The following is a 23,900-nucleotide window of genomic DNA, read 5'->3' on the forward strand; positions in this document are numbered from 1 at the left end:
AGAACAGGTAGTAGTGGCATAAAGAACACATTTTGAAATTTACACCTAATAACCTTATCACACAATGAGTCATGATTGTAATTTATATACAGTGCTACAAGGGTTAACCTACAATAAAAACAACCATTATTGGTTTTGTGGCACTACCCAGTTCACACTGTTTTACATACTGTAGATGTGAAGATGTCTACAGCAGCAAAGCATATAGGGGAAGGTAAATGTTTCAATCAGCCACCAGACCCCTTACTTAGATATGTTCTGGCATGTTGGTCAAATTTAGTTAACATGATACATATTAATGTAATGCATGCAGATGCTTAAAAGATTTGCTTGCCTGTTTCTAGTTTGTTGTTAATGCATTCAGTGAACATTCTACTTGCACAATCCTTATTATAATTGTACTTCAGCCTGGCATTGCCGTTCAGCAAGCAGATTTGGCATGAAAAAATGCTTACTTATTACAGAATTACATTGAAGTTTGTTAGTTTGGTGATTTATAGTACTTGGAGTATTACATGATTTGATGATGCTGGATGCTTGAACTCGTTCAATTTGGATAAAGAACAACACAATTGAACATTAAGAACAGGTAGTAGTGGCATAAAGTACACATTTTGAAATTTACACCTAATAACCCTTATCACACAATGAGTCATGATTGTAATTTATATACAGTGCTATATACTTGCACAATCCTTATTATAATTGTACTTCAGCCTGGCATTGCCGTTCAGCAAGCAGATTTGGCATGAAAAAACGCTTACTTATTACAGAATTACATTGAAGTTTGTTAGTTTGGTGATTTATAGTACTTGGAGTATTACATGATTTGATGATGCTGGATGCTTGAACTCGTTCAATTTGGATAAAGAACAATGCAATTGAACATTAAGAACAGGTAGTAGTGGCATAAAGTACACATTTTGAAATTTACACCTAATAACCCTTATCACACAATGAGTCATGATTGTAATTTATATACAGTGCTATAAGGGTTAACCTACAATAAAAACAACCATCATTGGTTTTGTGGCACTACCCAGTTCACACTGTTTTACATACTGTAGATGTGAAGATGTCTACAGCAGGAAAGCATATAGGGGAAGGTAAATGTTTCAATCAGCCACCAGACCCCTTACTTAGATATGTTCTGGCATGTTGGTCAAATTTAGTTAACATGATACATATTAATGTAATGCATGCAGATGCTTAAAAGATTTGCTTGCCTGTTTCTAGTTTGTTGTTAATGCATTCAGTGAACATTCTACTTGCACAATCCTTATTATAATTGTACTTCAGCCTGGCATTGCCGTTCAGCAAGCAGATTTGGCATGAAAAAAACATCGCACTAGTTCTCCTGCAGAGGGTGGGGGGGAATTGGTGTTTTACGCCGTAGTTCTCCTGCACATCCAGATGCTTTGGCAAGAGAAAAGAAACACTATGCCTCATCTCCAGGACCGAGCCCAGACCAAGAAAAGAAACACAGAAAAAGGTAATCACCTGCAGCTATTTTTCGATCTTGCAGGCTTAACCTTTGTTGAAGCATACAAGCTAAGGAGTATTTTTATAGCTCTATCAATGACATGTAAGAAAGCACCATCCAGAAGAGAAGTATAATAATGAACACTTTCATAAATAATGATTCCTAAAATATCATCCCATAGAGAAGTGTGATATTTTGTCTTACTCAGAAATATTTGTTAAAGGTCACAGGAGATCCTGTCCCTGTTATGATGTATGATGTCTGGGAGGTGCAAAGGACATTTTGCACATTTTTATTTAGCTTCACTGCTGATTTAATGGAGTTCATTTTAAAAGTTTGGGTATTATTTTTTAATCATGTGGTCGAACACCACCACATCAGTGCTGATTTGATTTTAAAAATGTGCTTTTCCAGGCATGATGTGGAGGAAGAGGGCATATCCAGTGACTGTGAGACTTCTCAGACGCGGGGTGGTAGCACACAGAAGCATGGCAAAAAGCGCAAAAAGAACTCCATCCCCTCTTAGTCAGAGTTCTGACCGAGCAGGCAGGTGGGGAGACACCAAGGATGGGAACCCAAGCCGTGATGGCGATGACAGCAGGGATCTCCCACACGATCGAGCTTGTGATCACACCCATGGAATAGTAAGAGATCGGAGTGACACAAGGGATAGAAAAAATAATCGCGATCCACAGCTTGATGATAAAGATTTTCCACTTCACAGATACTTTTTTTTAATTCACTAGAATATGCACACACTCAGATAAATAAAACAAATGATTACACTGTCTTCATAATGTCAGAAGATGTTTTGTATGACCTAAAGCTCGCACATACTTTTGCTTTGTCGAAGATAATTTTTAGATTTTGTAAAATTATTCTAAAGTATTAGAAACAAGAGAAGTAATGCATAAGAAGCGGGCATTACCCTGAACGATGAGAAGTGCCAGTTTGCGTTTGCCAAAGAGAAGATATCCTTTCTCGGACACATCATCTCGAAAGACGGGATCGCCATCGACCCAGAGAAACTGTCTGCTGTGAAGAATTTTCCCAAGCCAGAGAACATTTCTGATCTCAGAAGATTGTTAGGAATGGTTAACCACGTTGCGAAGTTTGCAGGTCCTAACCTCGCAAACGACAGCAAACCGCTACGTGACCTGCTCAAGAAAAACATCGAGTGGTGTTGGGACACGGCTCAAGAAACCTCGTTTGAGAAGATTAAGAAACAGCTGACTGAAGCTCCAGTGTTGGCACACTATGGTACTGACAAAACAACCGTCGTCTCAACAGATGCTTCATCTTTCGGTCTCGGTGCAGTATTACTTCAGAAACAGTCAGATGGTCACCTCAAGCCAGTTTTCTACGCATCAAGAAGTATGACGGAAACCGAGCGCAGGTACGCGCAAGTTGAGCGTGAAGCACTCGCAGTGACTTGGGCGTGTGAAAAGTTCTGTGACTACATCACAGGACTTCGTGATCTGACAATCGAAACTGACCACAAGCCATTATTGGCTCTACTGAAAACAAAGAACCTTGAAGATCTACCTCCGAGAATTCAGAGATTCCGGATGCGCCTGATGAGGTTCAAGTGCAACATTGTCTACACAAAAGGCAAGAATCTCGTGACTGCTGACACACTCTCACGAGCCCCAGCAAGAAACACTCCGACAGATGAGAGAAGAGAAGAAGAAGAGATCTTCATCAAGCAAGTGATTCAGAGCATGCCAGCCAGTGAGGGGGGGGGGGGGATTGGTGTTTTACGCCGTGTCAGCAGCTAAGGCTATATTACGGCAAGCAGCCAGCCCTGTAAACAGATGCCACGTGCAGAAAGATCAGCGTGCCCGAGACGAGAAATGAACTCAGGGCAGCCAACCTTCACTGACAGCGCTAACCGTTGCGCCACCGGACCGCTCGACTTGAATAGGAAATTCAAGAATATTAAAAGTTGTGTTATAGTGTAAGAAAATTGCAAAATTAATAAATGCACTAACTAGGAAAGTTAGGCTTGAAGGATACAGGCTAAAATTAATGTTAATTAAGTTAGGTTGAAACATTAATGTCCATTTTAACTAAAGAAAGGGAGATGTGACATAAGGCAAGTGTTGGCCTTATTCCGAAAATGTAAAAGTCCGTAAAAGGTTTAGTTCCGTTTGGGGTTAAATATACTTGGGCGGGAGCCTACAAGAAGCTGTCTCTTGTGCGTGGTCTGACTGGAGAGTTTATTGAATGCCACCACTCATAATACCCAAAAACCAATAACACCACACTAGCAACCGAGGCTATATTACGGCAAGCAGCCTGTAAACAGATGCCACGTGCAGAGAAAGAACAGCGTCCCCGAGACGAGAAATGAACTCTGGGCAGCCAACCTTCACTGGCAGAGGAGATGGGGAGGGGTTTGAACCGCGTGGGCAACAGCGTGGCCGCTACTACATGAACCGAGATGCCATTCAGGAGAATGGTCGAGACCCAAGCCGTGATGGCGGTGACAGCAGGGATCTCCCACATGGAATAGGAAGAGATAATAATCACGATGCACATGATTACATGATGGTAAAGATTTTCCACTTCTATCTATCTATTCCTCTTCGTGCATCAGGTTGCACATAAGGCCTCAACCAGAGTCCGCCACCGATGTCATTACCTCCGCCATCTGTGACGAGTTCTCTGGTTTTAGTTTCGGTAACATGCTTTTTTTTTTACATGGTGGGGTTGTTAGCCCTACCACAACCTAATTTACCTCTAGGTGAGGTGTCCACCTTAGTCGCCTCTTACGACATGCCTGGCTGGATGGCAGGGACCCTATTCTTACAATACCCCGGGGTCCCACAGGGGCTTTCCACTTCACATATCCTTTTTTTTCACTAGAATATGCACACACTCAGATAAATGTGTAAGATCACATGTCGCACACAATTCTAACAGTATTCTACCGAAGTGTGAAACTGTCTGATCTTGGGACTGTCGGTTTGCCACTTAACAAATGAAGTCAACGAGCTGTTACAAAGAAATCATGAAGTAGACTTACACAAGATTGATGCACTAACCCAAGAGGTATGTAATATTATGTTGGATAGTGCTAGTAGATATGGCCTACTCCCTTATACCAGCAACCCAAAAAAACAGCAAGTCCCTAGTCAAAAACCTAAAACCAAACCATGGTTTAACCCCAGCTGTCGCATGAAAAGACGCGAATTCTTTAAAGCATGGCGCCAAGCGAAGACGTGTAACAGCCCAGAATCCCAATCACGCATGAATAGAGCTGGACATGATTACAAGAGAGAAATAAGAAAGCAGTTTAAACTCTACCAGCAAAAATGGTTTAGGAAAATTAGACACTTAAGAAGTAAGGACCCAAAGGTTTTCTGGAACATTCTGAACAAGAATAACAGTGATAAAATAAAGAAGGAAACCCAACCTGTAATGAATTTTTACAGCACTTCATGGAGATAAACAATCCTGGCAATTACACACCTGAAACTGACCTACTTGTGAATACCACTGAAACTAGCAATAACTATCTCAACAGTGAAGTAACAGAGAGTGAGGTTGCTAATTGCCTAAAAAAGCTAAAAGGAAATAAAGCTTGTGGAAATGACAATATAATAAATGAATTTTTAAAATTTTCACAACCAAAGACTCTGACAATCCTTAGCTGTTTTGGTAAACTATTCACAAGTGTCCTTAATGTACGCTTAAAACATTACCTAGAGGAAAATGATCTCATAGGGCAGGAACAAGCAGGCTTTCAGCAGGGGTTATCCACCCTTGACCACCTATTCACCATGCAAAGCATCCTCGAAATTTTACTAAGTAGAAAAAAACGAGTTTTTTGCGCGTTTATAGATTACCAGAAAGCATTCGACAAGATAGAACTTACTTGTGGGAAAAATTGCTAGATCTTGGAGTCAAGGGAAGATTCATGAATATAATCAAGGATATATACAAAAAGGCAAAATCCTGTGTTAAGATTAATGGAAACCAGAGTTTTTTAAAAGTAGTCATGGTGTCAGACAAGGGGAGAACCTATCTCCTCTATTATTTGCAATTTATCTTAATGATCTGAAAACTCATCTCTTAGCAGACTCTGTTAGTGGTCTCCCAGAACTAGCCAAACTGACACCAAATAACCTCACCCCCAAGAAACTGATGTGCTCCTTAAATTATTCATACTCCTATATGCAGATGATACTGTCATTTTATCTGAACACCAGAAAATCTACAGAATGCTTTAGACAGCATGAAAAAATACTGTGACAAGTGGAACCTGACAATTAACTCAGACAAAACAAAAATAGTTATTTTCTCTAGAGTAAAATAAGAAAGAAACCAACATTTATTTATAACGGTGAGAAACTTGAAATAGTAGATTATTACTCCTATCTTGGCCTGAAACTAAACTACAATAACAAATTTCTAGTAGCACAAAAAGACCTATATGACAGAGCCTCAAGAGCCATGTTTGCTTTACTGAAAAAATGTAAAAGTCACAGCTACCACTAGATATTCAACTTGACATGTTTGACAGAATTGTTCTTCCAGTACTTACCTACGGTTTGAAATATGGGCATCAGAATTAGTGACATTTGTGGTAACTACAGCTAAGATTTATAAAATGGTCCTCAAAATAGAAAGTCCACCCATCTTGTATAGTGCTTGGAGAATGTGGTCGCTTCCCCGTTAGTCTTCTTATTAAAGTAGGATGCTTAGCTTTTGGTTTAAATTGATTAGCAACAGTAATAAACTATCAAGCACTACATATAGAATGCTCTTAAATCTACATGAAACAACATTTAAGTCTAGCTATATCAGTACTATCCAGACAACGCTGCAAGACCTTGGCCTAGTGGAATATGGATAAACCAAAAAAAGCATAAACATAACAGGTGATTGGTTCAAGAAGAAAGTAGATAGGTCCCTACAGGACCAGTATATCCAGTATTGGTTAGGGGAACTAGACTCCAAACAAATATACTCAAATTATAGAATGTTCAAAAGCAGCTTCTTACTAGAGCCCTACTTAAAAATCCTACCCCCACATGATTACCTCCCTTTAATAAAATTTAGGTCATTGAATAACCACTTTCCAGTGAATAAAGGTAGGCAATCAGATATCCCTAGAAATGAAAGGTTCTGTAGACTCTGCAACACCAAGGACATAGGGATGAATTCCATTATCTTTTTAACTGTACAAATTTGATACCAGCGCAAAAATACTTACCAAGCTACTATACTCGTAACCCAAATGCTTATAAATTCCAATCTTTATTAGCCTCAAAAATAAAAAGACCTCAGTAGACTATCTCATTTGTAAAGATATTACTAAGAATACAGAACACCTGCGAAAGAGAGTGAGGGAGAACAAGAGTGGTTACCCTATGTCTGATATGTCCAGATGCTTTAACCTACTCGATTACAATATCCAAGTTTACACGAAGTGATTGTAAAAACGAAAGAATGAGTGGATGATTTTGAATATATGTGAATGAGAGACACCCTATATTTAATGATAAGAATGTGAATGTATATGCATTGATACTTCCTAATTTCTCAATACCCCCTGGAGGGCGACAGAATAAAAGAATCTTGAATCTTGAATCTTGTCAAAGGTGTCTCTCGTCGCAAGTTCATCTGTGTCTTCCACATCTGGAAAGGACGGACATAAATTACCGGTCCGGGCATTGAGATCGCCCACGACTATATAATAGTAGGAATGGCCCTCTCTTTGTACACAATCGAGAATGTACTGTTCCAGCTTGCTGAGCGCACATGAGATTGTTTGTAGTATGGCGAATTAGTCGGCGGCACATTACCGCACATACACACCGCAAAAAAGTAAGTCTCTATCACATCCAAATGCACGCCTGTCCAGTTTCAGCAGCACCGTGTTATCATGTAGTGTATCTATAGCCTCTGCACGTAGTTTTCAAGTCTACTTTTCACCATAACCAGCACCACACCGCTGGATTTATTGTCATGCACGGAATATCGCGAAGCCTGTGCAAACAACTGAATAAAGTTAGGAAAACATTGGAGATTTGAGTTCCGCTCTAAGAATGTTTCTGTTCAACACACAATATCAAATGTGTTTATATACTGAATAACGTCTGTTTCGCTGACCTTACTCATCACACCTTCAATGTTCCAGTTTAACACACGTATATTACTAACACCATGATCCCTGTCACACTGGCCGCACACTCACGCACTGTTTTCCTCCCTTTTTCTGTCTGCTGCACGTCTCCCCGACGCTGGTCCTCCCTGTTGCGCTGTCTGCTCCGAAAGGAATAAACTCTCGGCTCACGTGCTGTTGTCGGTGGAGACCTGTCACGGTTGACCGCTGTGACCTAGGCATATGTTGGGCTGTGCCTTGCAGTAGTTGCAGGAGTGGCCGTGTGATTTGTTCTTGTCACAGGGGTCTGGTCAAGGGTTAGGGAGTGGGTTGGTTCCACGTTGGGGGTGGGGGAGCGGCCTCCGGGAGGGGTGGGGTGGGGTTATTGGTAACTTGAGTGCCGGCCTTTGTGTCTCTTTTGATCCCATCACTATGGTCGTCTTTGTCGTCGTTACCGTGCTCTCTGTATGACACTTCTTCTTATGTAAGACTGGCACCTTTATTATGTGGGATGCTATCTCTGGATGGGCTTTCTAGTCTTTCTGTGTACAGTCGCCCTGCTTTGAAGTATGCCCTCTTGCCCTGTTTTCTGAATTCTCTCATATAGTTTCTGCTTGGCTTTTTGTCAAATCGCCTGCCACCTTGACACCGTGTTCCCATAGTTTGTCTTTGCCTGTCGTCAGAATGGCCATCTTATCGGACCCGTGTAGAAATTTAACGACTACCTGGCGGGGATTCTGACCACCCTTAGGTTGTCTATTCCATATGCGATGGCATCGTTCAATGTCATTTCTGCACCAGCCTCTTTCTGGGTAAACATGATTTAGTAAATCCAGAATCTGCTCGGCACACGCCGTATAACTGTCTTTCCCAGTTTCAGCAACATTGAAGAAACGTAGGTTGTTTCTGCGTGAACTCTGCTCTTGTAGGTCAATTTGTCTGTCTAGCATTTCCATCGCTAAGGTTGAGTCTCTGTCCAGTGTCTCCAATTCTTTCTGCAGCTCATCAAGACGTTTTGACAGGAGCATGTTGTGTTGTTTACGAGAACTGTTATCGTCTCGTAGACTGTGTAACTCTTGTCTTATTGTATCGTTGTCCCGTAGAATGGTTGATACATCCCTTTGGACAACCACCAACACTTGCATAAGATCCTGAATCGTGCAGTCCTTACCCGTGCTGCTAGAACCCGTGGCGCTGGCGTCGTCGCCATCTTGTGGTTGTGTATCCTCCATGTCACCGGAAAGAAATGTCCCTGAGCCCGAAAAATGTTAGGTAAATGTCCAGAAAATACACACGCAGGAGCACCACACACCACCGAAGCGCCCAGCAGCACAATCTTATCAAAAACACAGCAAATTATAGTTAGTCCTGTCAGTAGACCGCGGGAGCACTGTGAAAACACGCCCGACCCGAGTCCTGAGCAGAGTTCACCCCCTTCGAGAAGACACGTGAAGAAAGTGAGAAAAGCGGCTTTATGATGAACCTGAGTGAGGGAGACCAACAGAGAGGAGGTGGGTGAAGTCATGAGCGCACGTGCAAGTGATGTTGTGCGTGACACTTCAAGCCTCCGTCGTAGGAAGGAACAAGGAGACACAGCACTCAAAGATCGTGACTCTCAGTCAGAAGGTAGAAAGTAGGATGAAGCTTTTTTTTTTTTCAGTTAAATTAGAAATGCCTTTCTGTTTACAGAATAGAGGAGCTACGTAGATGTTTTTCTCAGTGCTGTTTTGAGATAATCTATTTTGTGCTTGAGTAGTTTACTAGCAATGCTAATTCCTAAATTAAAATTTATCTTAGAACTCATCCTTGTTTTTAGTTTCTAATTTGATGGGAAATGCAATTTAACAACATTGCGGTAACGTATTGAAATGCATTGAAAAAAAATGGAATAAGAAATCATTTTTTGTGAGTGCTGAGCTTCTGGCTACATTTTATCCCATGTGGCATTTTGTAGACAATACAATTTGAATTTTATGTTGTGTCCTGTTATGCTTATGTGTGTGTCTGTCAATCATGAGTTTGCCCAAAGGATAGGATAAGGTGCCATTTGAATTTATTATTATTTATGAGTATTTGCACGATCTTCATCATATTGAATCTTACAGTGCAGTCTGTTCCAAAGCATATTTGTGTGATTGTAACTATAAAAATGCAAGGTTACATATGATTGTGTACCTCTGTGTGGAGGAACACGAGTCACATGGGATGCAATGACAGTTAAAGCATTAGAAAACAGTTTTGAGCCATTGATCACATACACAGTTCAACGGAAATTGAAACAATTCGCCAGAACAATCCAGTTTGGGCTAAATTTGATATTAATTCGTTGATATTAATCAATTTTACCAGAAAATTTATAAAAGTAGAATGAAAAGAAAATAACATTTATTATTTGTGGTTTACATTTGTGCATAGCTCAGGATGTACTTTAAATTTAGTCAGATAAGACATAATGAAGCATCTTGCATATTGTGACCTCTGGCTATGCATACAAGTATTGGCGCTTCAGTAACTGAATTGGCTTTCGAGCAGAGTAGTGCTGAATGATTTTCCATTTGCGTCCTAACAGCTGAGCAGATTGTAAAATGTGATTCATATGCCATGTACATCAAGCCAATGCTTGTCATGTATATATGGGAGTAAGTGTGCTGTTTTCCCTTTTCATTGGTTTTAAATTTGTATTAATATATTTTGCACATTGTAAAATTTCTTCTTCAATGTGGACATAAAATCATTTCATGGGATTAAAAAGTGTATGTCAGTTTTCAGAAGAAATATGCAGTTGATGTTTTTTGCCTGTTTTGAATGTATCTCAAAGCATGGAAAGCAAGTAACTGTGTAACAAAAAAGTATGGATGGTGGAAAGAGGATGCAGCCTTTATCTGTAACCTTAAAACAGACTCAGTTTCCCCCTCCTCTTCTTCTTCCTCATCTTTTCAATTGATAATTTCTTTCTAACCAACTGATCTTGATGTCAGATCTTATATTGATTGCCAGGAGAAATCATGTAATCTACCTGTGTATCGTCTTATCAACAGACATCTAGCTAATCTTTACTGAAATACTGAAATATGACTCCGAGGACGAGTTTGACATCCTTACCACTAACAGACAGAATGATGATGTAATACAACAATTTAAAAACAACATAGACACACTTTTAAAAGAAATTGAAAATAAGAAGAATCAACTTTTGCCTGCTGTTGACAGTTTTAATAAACAATTAGAAAAGCGAAGAACCACAAGTGGACTGTCACTAGCACTTTTCAATTTTGGAAAAAACACTGTAGTCTTTTCAGTTGTTCGACAAGGTATTATTATTCGTGTTCAGCCATCAGCAATGGCCTGTCGAACAACTTCTGTTGGGGGCAGGCAGTGCTTGCAAAGTATATATGTATATATTTACAAGATATGTAAATAAAGGCAGTATGTGGTTTTCAATATACAACGACACAGGTTACGTTCTCAGTATTTAGAAAACATGGACTTTAGAACATGGAGACCTTAAATAATTTGGGAAAAAATAAAAAAAAGCAAAAATAAAATTTATAAAAAAAAATCAACAAAAAACCAAAAACAAAACAGACGAAAACAATATTCATAAATCCCAGACTACGGAAGAAAGTTAACAAGCGTCATGGGGGAAAGGAGGGTTATGACACCTATAATCTTCTTCCGTCCAAGAGACGTTTTAATGTTCCAAGAGCTTCCACTGTCCGTTCTAGGAATAGTTTTATAGTTTTTGGACTTTTTGTCTGTTGTCTTACTGAAAAAGTGTCGTAAGGATTTGTGAGTGTGTGGGTGTGGGTGTGTGTTTTTGTGAATATCATTTTAGTGATGTTTCTTATTTAGTTGGGTTATTTACATGGACTGTAGGTGTTTGTGTGAGATGATAGTTTGAGTGGAATTTAAGTTGTTATTAAGTTTTTATTATAAGCCAGTTGTTTTACCACGTCTTGTAATTTCTCCTCGTGAGATAATAAAGTTAAATGGAATTGAAATTGAAAATAGACTTTAATGTAAGTTGTCGACCTTTTGTTGTTGTGATGTACAGGCTCCACGTGTCGGTGACGTCCCTTGCACAGTGCGCAGCTCGGGGTTTGAAACAACCGCGATCAGCGGGAAGCTGAGTCAGCAAAGGGTCCAGCGTGAAGTGAGATGTTGAGGGGAGTGGGGGGATTACCTGTCGGATGTTAATCACAGATGAAAAGCTCCTGACTGTTTCCAGGGACACAACCATGGTGTTCATAATCGCCAAGGTCGCTGACGTTACGCTTTCGAAGTTGTTCCCTTCACCGAGACGTTTACCAAAAAAAAAAAAAAATCAGCTACCCGGACGACCTACCTCAGTGTATTACATACTGTTTCGGTATTCTTTTCCCGGATATTTGTTTTAAGAAAAATAACAATACTGACCTAGACTATGCTAGCTCCAGCCCTCGATCCTTGACCCTACCCCACCCATCTTGTCACGCACGACCAAAACAGGTACACCATTGAGGGCTCGCCCACGACTGGAAACATTTTCTTTCTCTTTGAGTATCTCTCCATCCTCCCTAGTCCCTGTTTGTATGTGTGTTTGGGATTGGAGAATAAAATGTATTTAACCCCGTACCAAGCTATGACACATCTCTACTTTTTGTCTCACGATCACGGTTGCTCCAAAAACCTGTTATGGAAACACTTGAGATTAGTGTCGACTATAGACGGTGGGGATGAATGCAATGTGGAACACAAGTCAATTTTCTGGCAGATGGTGATCACATGGCTACGTGGTGCGTCTTAGTCTCGGGCTCATTTTCACGTGACGGTTTCTGTCGCGCACAGAGTAACCACGAGTTCCTTCCTAGACACGTCCGTGGAGTAGCCTCATACCTGTAACCACGAACTCCTAGACACGTTCGCTGTGATATAGTTGCTGGCATGGTGTAAATCACAAACAAACATCCTCGACACCAAAACAAATCTCGGAAAGCGGAAGTGGAGGGCGGATCACAACCAAGATGGCGTCCAGAACGTTCGTCTGCCTGACTGCAGCTTTGTTATGCATCAAAACATCCACAATGGGACTTCCAGAGGACGAAATAAAGCCTTCGATAGACACCAAAGCTGCCTCGAAACATAGTATTGATAGTTTAACAATTTTGATGCTTCTTGGTTTGTTGCTTTTGACAATTTTGACCGTTTGGTTCTTCAAGTACAGACGGTTCAGATTCGTTCACGAGACTGGCTTGTCCATGTTGTACGGTAAGAAAAAGTTTGTGTCGTGCATATTTAAAAGACATTTGTTGAGAATACTAATTAATTTCTAGTAATATGCGAATAGCTCATATGCGATTTATCGATTGAACTGTTGGTTTGAGCCACGCAAAAATACTTCATGTTAATTCCAAAACGTCGTAATTTCCATCTAATAAAGAAAGCAGATGCTTTGTACGTTTTAAATCTTTATGCATGAATCTGTGGATTAACATACACTTTAATCGTCCACCTTAAAGGCTGACGATCTTCACAATGAAGCAACTGAACCACAGTTTCAACTGGTTGCCTTAAGTTGTTTATTACAATGAAATAATGATAATTATATGTTATGTGTCTCCACACGCCGGTGCATGTGTGTGTGGCTTTAGGAGAGTCTGCTTCATAATCGTGAACATGTGAGAATAACTGAAGAACGTTCTTTGTGTGTGTTTTTTTTAGGTCTTATTGTTGGGGTAATAATCCGCTACACCAGCAGTCCAAATGCAACACAAGGTTATGCCACTGCAGTTGTCACTGACAACACTACTTACTATTCAGACAGTCCTCCTGATATTGTGTACATAAACTTCTCAGTTCGGAACACCACAAATCAGTTGCGCATAAAATATGACTTAGCTGGCACCGTTAATATACCAGTCACAGAACCACCTCTGGAGAGAACGGTAACTATTTTTTTATTGTCAAATCAATTCTTATTTTAGGAAACTAATCTACTTGCCCCTTACTACTAAATACTAGAGTGGTAAGTCATGCATCTTCAAGAGAGTCGACTAATAGCAGGTGTTCAGCATTTTTTATTTTTGGGTAGAAGCAATTTTAAAGTACAGTAACTATTTAGACTAGATTTAAATTGTTAAAATAAGACGGGTAAGCTGTTTGAGCCTTAAATGTTTATAAATTTGATGTTTTGGGTCAACATGGCTAAGTTTATATGGCTTTCACACTTTTATTTTGGGTAAAAATCTGTAGCTCATCATACCTAGGGTGCTGCATATGGAATGCAGAGCTCAATCCTCCCTATCTCTACTTTTATCATTTATGATTGATTAGGTATCATCTTCTAGGTAAGCAGCTAGGCTTTCCAGTAACTCACTTAACCAGCTTGCTCTAGTGTCAGGTTTATTAACCAAGACTTAACACAGACTAATCTATGGTGCTTTTTCTTTTCAAACATGTTAAAAAAGCTATGATTAATGTCACATGACACATATCTTGCAAGTTCTTTTTAAGACTGAACTGGATTTCAGAAAGGAGTGTTGCTGAAATAGGGTTACAAGTTTTGGCACGACGAGCCAAAAGTTTAGATAAATGTACACAAATTATTCAGGAATTAGCAAGCTTTTAGAATGAGGCATAAAGACAGGACTAGTGTATGGTTATAAAATTTATCATTGGAGAGAAAGAGTAATTTGTTTGTCATGTACATTAAAAGAACAAAATCATCAGGTAAACACTTTCCCATAAACAAATTAAGCTATGATAACTCAAGTGAAAATGTTAACATAGTCTACAAAGATACATGTTAAGTCAGAAGGATAATAACCAGGTACAGAAGCCTAGAAAAAGTGAATAACCTGTTCACAGCATTTGGTCTGCACCTATTCTTTAGCTGAGTTTAAATCCTAACCCATGATGTGCTTTCTTTCTATTGCAGGTGACCTTTGACCCAGAAATCTTCTTCAATGTAATGCTGCCAGTGATTATCTTTGAGGCTGGCTACAGCATGAAGCGAGTAGGTTATGCTGCTCACTCTAGCATGAACATTCTTTCATATTGATAAAGGAGTTGTTGATTTATTTTTCACCTGTCTGTCTGCATCATATGGTGTGCAGTGCTAAGAATAGGGTCTTTGAATTTTTATAATATCTTGTTATCTGCTTTTGATTTTAAGTGACTTGAAGTGTTGCTGTGGAAATTTTGGTCTATTTTTGAGACCTAGACCTATTTTGGGCTTAGATAAGTATCACAGTGATAAAATGACTCACTTTTTTGATAGTTCCCCTCCAAATTGTAGATCATTAAGATTTCAGGTAGCAGTAGTCTACATCGCAACAGTATCTTTACATAATATTTTCAAGCATTGTATTAGGATGACGTATATCTTATTACAAATCAGATTAGGAGTGTGTTTATATTTAGCAAATCAGGTTGGTGTGCTTATCACAATGAACATAAGGGTTTAAGAACCTAGAAGTGTTTAAATTTGTGTGTGTGTGTGTGCCTGCATGTGTTTTCACCTAGATAATAACAGAACACTTTGACAGAATTTGAACCAAAAAAAAAAAAAAACAACAACTACGAATTAGGTCTTACAGTAGGTTATCATGTACCTATTGTAACACCATATTCCTAGTTATTAAATACTATAGAATTATTCAACATAGTCTGATACTGAGGGTTTACATTTATCTTCTGAAAAAAACACCTTGTACCTGTTGGCACCAGAGCAGGTATAAAAATAGTGTTCAGCAAAGTCCACTGTGATTTCTGCAGTTTGCGTCTACATGACCAGATTTGGTGGAATGCACCAACAAAAGTATGTCTCTGGTCCCAGTTCTGCTAATAATTTCCAGCAAAATCTTTTGAGATTGTCACTTGTATTGTGGTGCCTATAGTCATTTTTGATGACACACTTAAAAATCTGTCTTCTTATACCTGTTTTATAATTGTGTAATTATCTAGTTTCCCTCAGATACTTATAACTGAAGTTCATCATTGCAGAGACATTTCTTCAGGAATCTTGGAGCCATTATGACATATGCCTTGATTGGAACAACAATCTCTTGCTTGGTTGTAGGGTAAGTAGAACTGTTATCAGCATAAAGCTGTTATTATTACTGCCACTACCACCATCATCATCATCATTGCATATGAAAAGCATTCAAAAGGTCTGTGAAATAGATGAGGTTAAAATATACACTTTACGAAAAGGAAAAGGGTTCTTTGAGTTTGAAAACACTTTACAAAGGTTTTTTGTCTGTTTTAAGTTTTTTGTTGCTTTTTACAATTTTTTTGTTGAGGAAACAAAAATCTGTTAAAAGCCAGAATAACTTTACAGGAAGTGATTTGTTGAAAAGAGCTTAATTCTTAAGTCTTAAGCTGATCATTGTAGATATAATTATAGATATAGACACATAATCAACATGTTTGTAGCATTCTTGATTTAAAGTAGAAAAGTCTGGTGGTGCAACAGTTAGCACCTGCACCAATATAGTGAGGATTGGGTGTTCTGGGTTCAGATCTTATCTTAGGCATCTTGTTCATTCTTTGCATGTGGCAATGTGGCATCTATTTACAAGGCTGGCTTCTTTGCTATGACATAGTTGCTGGCTCCGTGTAAGACACCAGTCTCTCCTCCCTCCGATTTAAAGTAAGCATGCTGGCCTGCTTATGCTTTTATTCTACAGGGGGATCCTCTACGGCATGACAAGCTTGATGTACGACATCTCCTTCAACCTGACCGAGAGTATTTATTTTGGTGCTATAATCTCAGCCACTGATCCAGGTATCTCTGATGTGGTTGCTGGGTGATATTTAAATTTTTCTTTTTCTGAATATAATTTCTGCACTTGCTTGTTTTTAACGTGCTTTTTCTGGTTTATTCCCCCTCTGGGCAGAAGTAGAGTTGAGATAATTCTGACAGCTTGTTGCTTTTTTATGTCTGTCTTATTTAAAGTGACTTTCTTGAAAGAAGTCATTTGGAAGTTACCAAAACAACAAATAAAATATTTAGAAATGGATCATTTATTATATAATTAGTCATCAGCTTATGCAGTTTGTCATTCACACAGTTTTGAACAAATGTGCTTTGAAAATAATAAAGAAACAAATAGAAAAGCTTTAAGACAATCTTCATGCTAGTCTTGCAGGCCTGTCAACATCTTGCTACTGATACCAGGTTTTAGGCATTTATAAAAAGAAATGTAAAGAAAAATACTTGTAAGGGCTAGAGCAAACTTTAAATGCATTTTGAACTTGAATTTAATATAAATGAAGTGTCTTACTTGTAGTTCATTATGTTATTTTTATACAATATTCTGTAATTAGTATGAAGATATTTCTACATATGGATTTTAAATGTATACAGCTGTGTAGGGGGTGGGGTAACCAAAGTTAAGGGACTACCATAAACAAATTTCAAATGGTGAAAGTGTTTTTTAATGATTTTAGTTGATAGTTAAAGCCATCAGACACGTGATGCTTCCTAAGCTTAGTTTATATAGTTGTAAATTCTTGTGATGATTTCAGTGACCCCAGTAATAGATGCTATATAGTTTCACAGATAAATATTTGTGGTAACTTCAATGACACCAGTGATAGAGTTTCACAGATCAATACATTTGATGATTTCAGCGATACTAGTAATAGCCTTTCACAGATAAATACATGTGGTGATTTCAGTGACAGTTCTTGCCATATTCCATGATCTCCATGTGGATGTCGATCTGTATGCCCTTGTCTTTGGGGAAAGTGTTCTCAATGATGCTGTTGCCATCGTTTTGTCCGAGTAAGTTGACAGCAGAGCATTTTGTATGGCTATGATTTGTTGTTTTACTGCTGTATTTTTCTGACATTCTAGTCTTTAACTTGCTGTTTAGCTTTTTTGACTGGGATTTGCCATTATTAAGGACTATTCTCCTAAACTGTGACACGTAAAGCATGGTTAACTGGCCTTTAGGACTGGGATATGGCATAATGTAAGTTTATTTTATAATTTTTATAGTCTTTAGGGAACCAGCAGAAAGTAAGCAGCTCACTGTTTACATTAACTTTTTTAAAATACATTTTATTAATGTTTGCAAACAGACATAGGAAGAAGTGCATCTCCTTAGCGTAGTTTACCATGATCGTCAAAGTTGAGAGTATTGTTTCCAATAAACAAACTGGGGAAGCCCAGTCATTATGTCACCTGTTATGTCATGAAGGAAGAGAACATAGTTTTTGAGGGAAAAAAATCAATTTTTTTCCACAAGGTCAGTATCAGTGTATGGGGCACTGGCAGCCAACGACTCCTTCAATGCTCAATCTCTCTTCCAGTCAGTTGGAAGGTTTGTTGGCGTCTTTACTGGATCCTTTGCGATAGGTGGTCTGTTTGGTGTCTCCACAGCGTTTGTATCCTTTTCTGTATGAAGCTGACAACTTGTACCACCAATGAAGGGTAGGTCTGCTTGTTAATTGGAAGGTTCTTGCTTACAATTGTCTGTGATTCATGTTTTTTAATTTGAATGTGTATATGTGTGCTCACATGCCTGCGAATGTGTTGGTTTTTTTTAGTTCTATATAATGCACATTAACATATTCTCTTCAAATCACAAATTATCTTTATCTCTCACAAACCTAGCTTTGATGTTTTCTGTGACCTGAACAAGTGCTTCAACTTGATATTCCAATTATCACTTGCTTTATTAATCACTTCTTGTTGCAGCTGATGTTGTACCCACATTGTTTAAGAATTCTGTCATCACTTCTAAGGAAACTCTGCATTGACCCTGATAATCTTAAAAAGCTATCGCCACAAGGTTGTGCTGCTCCAGTTGTTTAACTGCAACTCTAACCACAATTTACTTGAAGCAGTTCAGTGAGAGAGTGAAGTTATCAGAATCATTTGACTCCGACAGCATGCACATTGCATTCTATACTCGCCTTCACATTGTTGACACTGGGGTGAGAATGGATTCGACTGCGCAAGATGCACATGAACTTTAAAATAACAAAACAACCTAACTGCATACTATTCTACATGGCTGAATTAAGAGAGGGTCAACTATATATCTTAATGGATGATATATCTCCACTATGACACTCCCCAAGTTGATCTTGTTGGTCTGCTATTGCTGTCCTCCTCGCTCTGCCATTCACCAGACAGGAGCAAGTTGGCAGATGCTCCTTCTCATGCCTCTCTGTTTAGAATTTTCTGCCCCTTTCTCTTTAAATTGTGTTGACATATAAAGTCTTTAAATCTGGCCTCAAAATCCATCTCTTTAGAAAATTTCTGTCATAATCAAGTGTACTATTTGATTTACTCTTCAATTTTTTTTGTATCTTTATCTGTAGACTTTGTTCATGTTTCAGTGGTGTCATATGTTTTTTGATGCCTTATATTTCTTGCATGGTTGACTGCTTTTTGTAATTTTTCATGTATAGCACATTGTGCTTGCATCCAGTCAGGAAAATGTGCTTCACAAATTCAGTTAATATTATTGTCATCATCCTGGATATGCGTACATCCATTACTACGCATGCATGTAAACACATACGCATATGCGTGCGCACACACTTACCCTGACTTCAGCTGATAATTATGTGTGATGTGACCTTGACCTCAAAACAGCTGACGAAGTTTACTAAGGTGAAGGAATTTCCTCTGTTGGAGACAGCTCTCTTCTTTCTTATGTCCTACTGCAGCTTCCAGGCAGCTGAGGCTGCAGCTATGACTGGTAGGTTGTCAGTAGTCAAGGTAGGTTGTCAGTACTTCAGAAGCAAATCTTGTTTTCAGGGCTGAAATCACAGAATTAATATTTAGATTATAATCTTTTAATCAGCATGGTATAAACAAGTCCCTGTCATCCAGGAGACTCAAGCAGCAAATGCTTCTGAAATGCCTGATCACCTTTATGAGCACTTTTTTTGCTTGACTACAGCAATGCTTTGCTATAAAAAGTAGATGTACAAGTATGGTAGCTGATGATGCGTTGATATTCTTGCTACGTTTGTAAGTTCAATTCTTTGTGTGCTTTTCTGGTTATTTGCAATATTGTATACAAGATTGTTTTGACTGTATGTTGTGAGTATTGTGATGAGAATATGTATAACTATGGAGTACGGGGCTTGGTAAATATAAGTTTCATTTCTCTCTTTTTTTTTTTATCAGGCATTGTAGCTGTTCTGTTCTGTGGAATCACACAAGCCCACTACACTTACAACAACCTTTCTGTGGAATCAAAGATCAGAACTAAGCAGGTACAATCATCATTTTTGTATCTTGCTTTTCTTCAATTATTGTAGAAATTTTTTCCGTTATCTTTGTTGGTCTGTTTTTGCCATTTCATTTTTATTTTTACTTTTTTTCAGTTTAATGCTTGAGGGTTTGTTAGTTCTGTTTCTCCGTTTGTTTCCCTACTCTTTCAATCTTAGTATGTCTGTCCAAGTCTTTTGTTGCTTCTTATTAGTGTGAGAAAAACTTGCAAACTATGAAATGAGCCCACAGGTAAATGATGCAGTCTTCATTTATATGAGAGTTTAAGGAAAGAAGTGCAGCCACAGTTTTTAATGGATAATTACTGTAGTATAAATTATCAAATGTGGTGCTTTGTGGAAAAGTTTAAGTTCTTGGCATGGCAATGTGTTTTTAAAGATGGAAGAACTTTTAATAAATGATTGTTCTATTTTTTCCTGACTGACAGCTGCTGTATGCATTATCTTGCAGCTGTTTGAACTGGGCAACTTCCTGGCAGAAAACTTTGTTTTCTTGTACATTGGTGTGTCAGTATTCACCCTCCAGCCACTGAGGTGGCACGCAGGCTTCATTTTATCCTCATTTGTATCCTTTGATCTTTCTGTGTTGATAATCTATTCAGTAGTTGAGGTCTGTGCAATTGATATTTCATTAATTCTGGAGAAATGAGGATGTTGCAGACCATTTGAGTTTGAACAGAAGCAGTCAGATACAGACTAACAACAACAACAAAACGGTGGAGACAGGAAGATTAGGACTAGTTGGGAGGAGGGAGAAGGTGTAAACTGATTTAAACTGGTGTCATATTAATTTCTGTCTAACCTGCCTCTGTGTGGAAATTTTCTTGTGATGAGGAGCAGATACCAGCACATTGCCCAGGGCTTGAGAAAAACAACAAAAATGATGAGCTGTTCAGTAAGAAAACTGAGATACTCAAAACACATATTTAGTAAATATTCACCAGTGAAAACAAAGTTATATGGTTGAGATAAAAGTAACATTAGACCTGTTGCAAACCAGAAAAGGAAGAAAACACAGCAGAAGCACATGTAAACATAAAGGCCCAACACTTTTATCCGAATCAAAGCATGATTACAAAACATAAAATCAAGGAGAGCCGATCCCATCAGCCTGTTAGTCGAAGGGACAGAACTCTTACAAATCTTTTATAAGCCTAAGACAGAATTTGTTGAATAAGTGAAAGTTGCAGTAGAACTCTTGGAATGGTTAACCTTAACGTGAGACAAAGCTTGCTGTGATCATTGGGCGGATGATGAATGTCTACCCTCTCACATTCCTTCTGAACCTGGGGAGAAGCAACAAGATCCGACCCAATTTTCAGCACATGATGATGTTTGCTGGTTAGTCACACTCTCCATTTTAGTTTTTATTTCTTATCATTCCATCTTCATTTATAAATTTCTCAAAGTTTGTCAGGGTTAAGTTGTCAAGTTTTGGATCAGGGGCTAGTTCAGGAGAGTGTTTATACACTAAAATGATGAAGTGAAGTTCTCGTCATTAGTAAGCATAATTCGTGACAGGAATGGTAGACATTGGTAATATAGCAGAATTCACAGTAGAAATGACATTTAAAATTATTTTGAATTGTGCAACTAGGCTTGCGAGGGGCAGTTGCTTTTGCGTTGGCGATCCGCAACATACAGACAGTCGCCAACCAGCATATGGCAGCAGCCACCATGATGATTGTGTTGGCCACTGTTATTCTTTGCGGAGGCTTCACAACCCCAATGTTGCAGTGGCTGCAGATCAGGTATGCCCTTATGTTTCTGGTAAGGAGGATTATTTCTGTGAGGTGCATGCACCTTAAGACTACTATAACAAGCCCTCGTTAGATTATTGGTAGCAAGCATTATAGAACTGTCAAAAGAACTACTTTTTAGTGTCATATATTTTTTTCTAAGATTCTTGCAGCCTGTCATCTTAGAGATGCTTTATAACAGCTGGTAATGTTTATTTGTTCACTTAAACCTCGTACCCACTGTTTAAAAGAAGACTATGGCATAAAATAAAAAAATTAAGTCCTTGTAAGTTATTGTGTATATACATTGTATAGTCAGCTTGTGTGGACTGCCTTCTGTACATACATGTGTTCATTATTCATCAGTGTATCCACACCTTACAGCTTGAGCAGTCTTGATGGCAAGGCTCAACGAGTCTTCAAAAATCTGTTTAGTTTGTTAACAATACAGTTTTAAGTATAACATGTATGTAAGGGAACACTGTTTGAGCCTTACATAAGAGGATAACATGTAATACAGATACAAGGATAACACAGGTGTAATGGAAACTGTTAGCTCTTGAGATAAGGGATAATATGTAATGCAGATACAAGGTTAACATAGGTGTAGTGGCCCACTTCAGTAACTTTCCCTCTTTTTTTCAGAGTTGGTGTGGAGGATGATGCAACTGTTCACCTGAACCAACTGTCGACTTCGCACAATGTAAATATTGTTAGTTGTTATCACCATGCTTGTAGCACTATGTGTTGACATCATTGCACGGATAGCTGCACTGCCCTATGCTCACACACAGAGGGTAGGGGTGGGCTGTGGGAGGGGGGAGCAGGCTAGAAGGGGTAGAAGTAAAGATGTCTCTTGCATACAAATTGCTTTTTGTACAAAGAACTGATTTTGGCCGCAGGAAGTTACTATTTTAAAAGAACAAATTTGAGGTTTCAGATGTTTTACTTTACCATTTTCACCCATATGCAAAGTTTTTTTTTTTTTTTTTTTTTAAAGAGAAAGAAGTGAAGTGTTATGTTTTAGTGATATAGCATATAACATTTCAAGCTTGGGTCAGACAGAGACTGGTCCATAAGTAATGTATGTATCAACAGAATATGCAAGAGAATGTTATTTGAAAATATACCTTAGAGTAGATGAGGTAAGTCTGGAACATGAGTAATGCCATGCACAGAGGCTGACTGCAGACTTTGCTGTGAGCCGTGACACTGCTTGTCCACACATTCACCTATTGCATCAACAGTGTGTTCATGGTCCAGAATACCCGATGCTTTGAATCACTGCACTGAAGTAATCTGCTGTTTATTGTAAAGTAGCCAAACGCAAACAGCAAGCGTCCATCAATGCATGCAGTTCACAAATCACACATCCTTTCAAGCCCCTCAGCAGGGCATCTCAACATTAATCCTTACTGGCTGAGTACCAGATGAAAGCCCTTTGTCCAAGTTGAATGTAACTGGCTGAGTACCAGATGAAAGATATTTGGAAAAATTAAGTTTAACTGGTTGAGTACCAGATGAAGGACACTTAGCCAAACTTGTGTAAGAGCTTGCTGTTGTTGTTGCCCGTGATAACAGGCTGCACATCGCCAGTATAACTCCATGGAAGTCTCCGGCTCTGGCAGGCCTACAGCCCATTCCTTCTCGGTTTGTGTCTATCTGTATCCCACACCCAGTGGCATGCCGCACCTTTCTTTTTAGCTTTTCTTTTCCTCCTCATCACACAGCTTTGTTGGCCTTTTATTGCTCATTGTATGGCGAGTTTGAGTGCATGTGTGTGTATGTGTACGCATGTGTGTGCACACTTGACTAAAGCCATTGGATTGCTGATCATCCCTGTATATTTGGGGTTCCTCAAAATACCGTAATGTAATGATAGTTTCATAGTGAGAAGCTATCGACTATGAAGTTTTGCTTAAAAATATGCATCCAAAAATTGCATGTTTCAGCAGTCAGAATGTGTGCATGTTCTTTCTTTTTATTTTGGTGTTTGTCACTATTTTGTAAGTTTTGTTTGTAGTGTCTGTTCAACTCCTAATCCATCACAACAGTCAAAACAACATCATAATATGACACAAGATTTTTCATACTTTCTTTCAATGAACAAAAACAAAGTCAGTATTAACCAACACCATCCTGACTACTAAGGCGAATAAAGCACCAAAAATAAAAATGGCAATACAGAGCAGTATGTTTATCTTGAAGTTTTCATGCTGTATTTAGGCTCCTTGTGCAGTGTTCAAGGTGCCAGAAATCCTCTTTGCTGTTTTGGCATGAGAAATTAAAAGCAAATCAACCTTTCAAATCTTCCCCTCCAATAGCTTGC

The 23,900-nt window shown here is 38.7% G+C and overlaps 1 protein-coding gene across 11 annotated transcripts in view; it reads left to right on the forward strand.

Annotated features, from left to right (window-relative positions):
- The first annotated feature begins 11,899 nt into the window (after positions 1–11,899).
- The window catches only part of LOC112555102 (sodium/hydrogen exchanger 9-like), a 29,312-nt gene continuing 17,311 nt past the window's right edge, over positions 11,900–23,900 (forward strand). For 7 of the 11 annotated variants that reach the window (XR_003097408.1, XR_003097407.1, XM_025223313.1 and 4 more), the window contains exons 1-14: positions 11,900–12,842; positions 13,296–13,519; positions 14,512–14,589; positions 15,579–15,655; positions 16,265–16,362; positions 17,259–17,364; positions 17,831–17,969; positions 19,189–19,294; positions 19,729–19,817; positions 20,284–20,397; positions 21,062–21,173; positions 21,430–21,583; positions 22,217–22,274; positions 23,153–23,221. Coding sequence is in view for 9 of the 11 variants with exons in the window: in XM_025223313.1 (XP_025079098.1) it covers positions 12,599–12,842; positions 13,296–13,519; positions 14,512–14,589; positions 15,579–15,655; positions 16,265–16,362; positions 17,259–17,364; positions 17,831–17,969; positions 19,189–19,294; positions 19,729–19,817; positions 20,284–20,397; positions 21,062–21,173; positions 21,430–21,583; positions 22,217–22,274; positions 23,153–23,221 (1,668 nt within the window). In the remaining 2 variants the exon portion in view is untranslated. The remainder of the gene's footprint in view (positions 12,843–13,295; positions 13,520–14,511; positions 14,590–15,578; positions 15,656–16,264; positions 16,363–17,258; positions 17,365–17,830; positions 17,970–19,188; positions 19,295–19,728; positions 19,818–20,283; positions 20,398–21,061; positions 21,174–21,429; positions 21,584–22,216; positions 22,275–23,152; positions 23,222–23,900) is intronic. The other 4 variants (XM_025223311.1, XM_025223309.1, XM_025223310.1 and 1 more) reach the window with 3 other exon arrangements.

The sequence above is a fragment of the Pomacea canaliculata genome, linkage group LG14, assembly GCF_003073045.1.
Source record: "Pomacea canaliculata isolate SZHN2017 linkage group LG14, ASM307304v1, whole genome shotgun sequence".
In the NCBI taxonomy this organism is placed as follows: domain Eukaryota; kingdom Metazoa; phylum Mollusca; class Gastropoda; order Architaenioglossa; family Ampullariidae; genus Pomacea; species Pomacea canaliculata.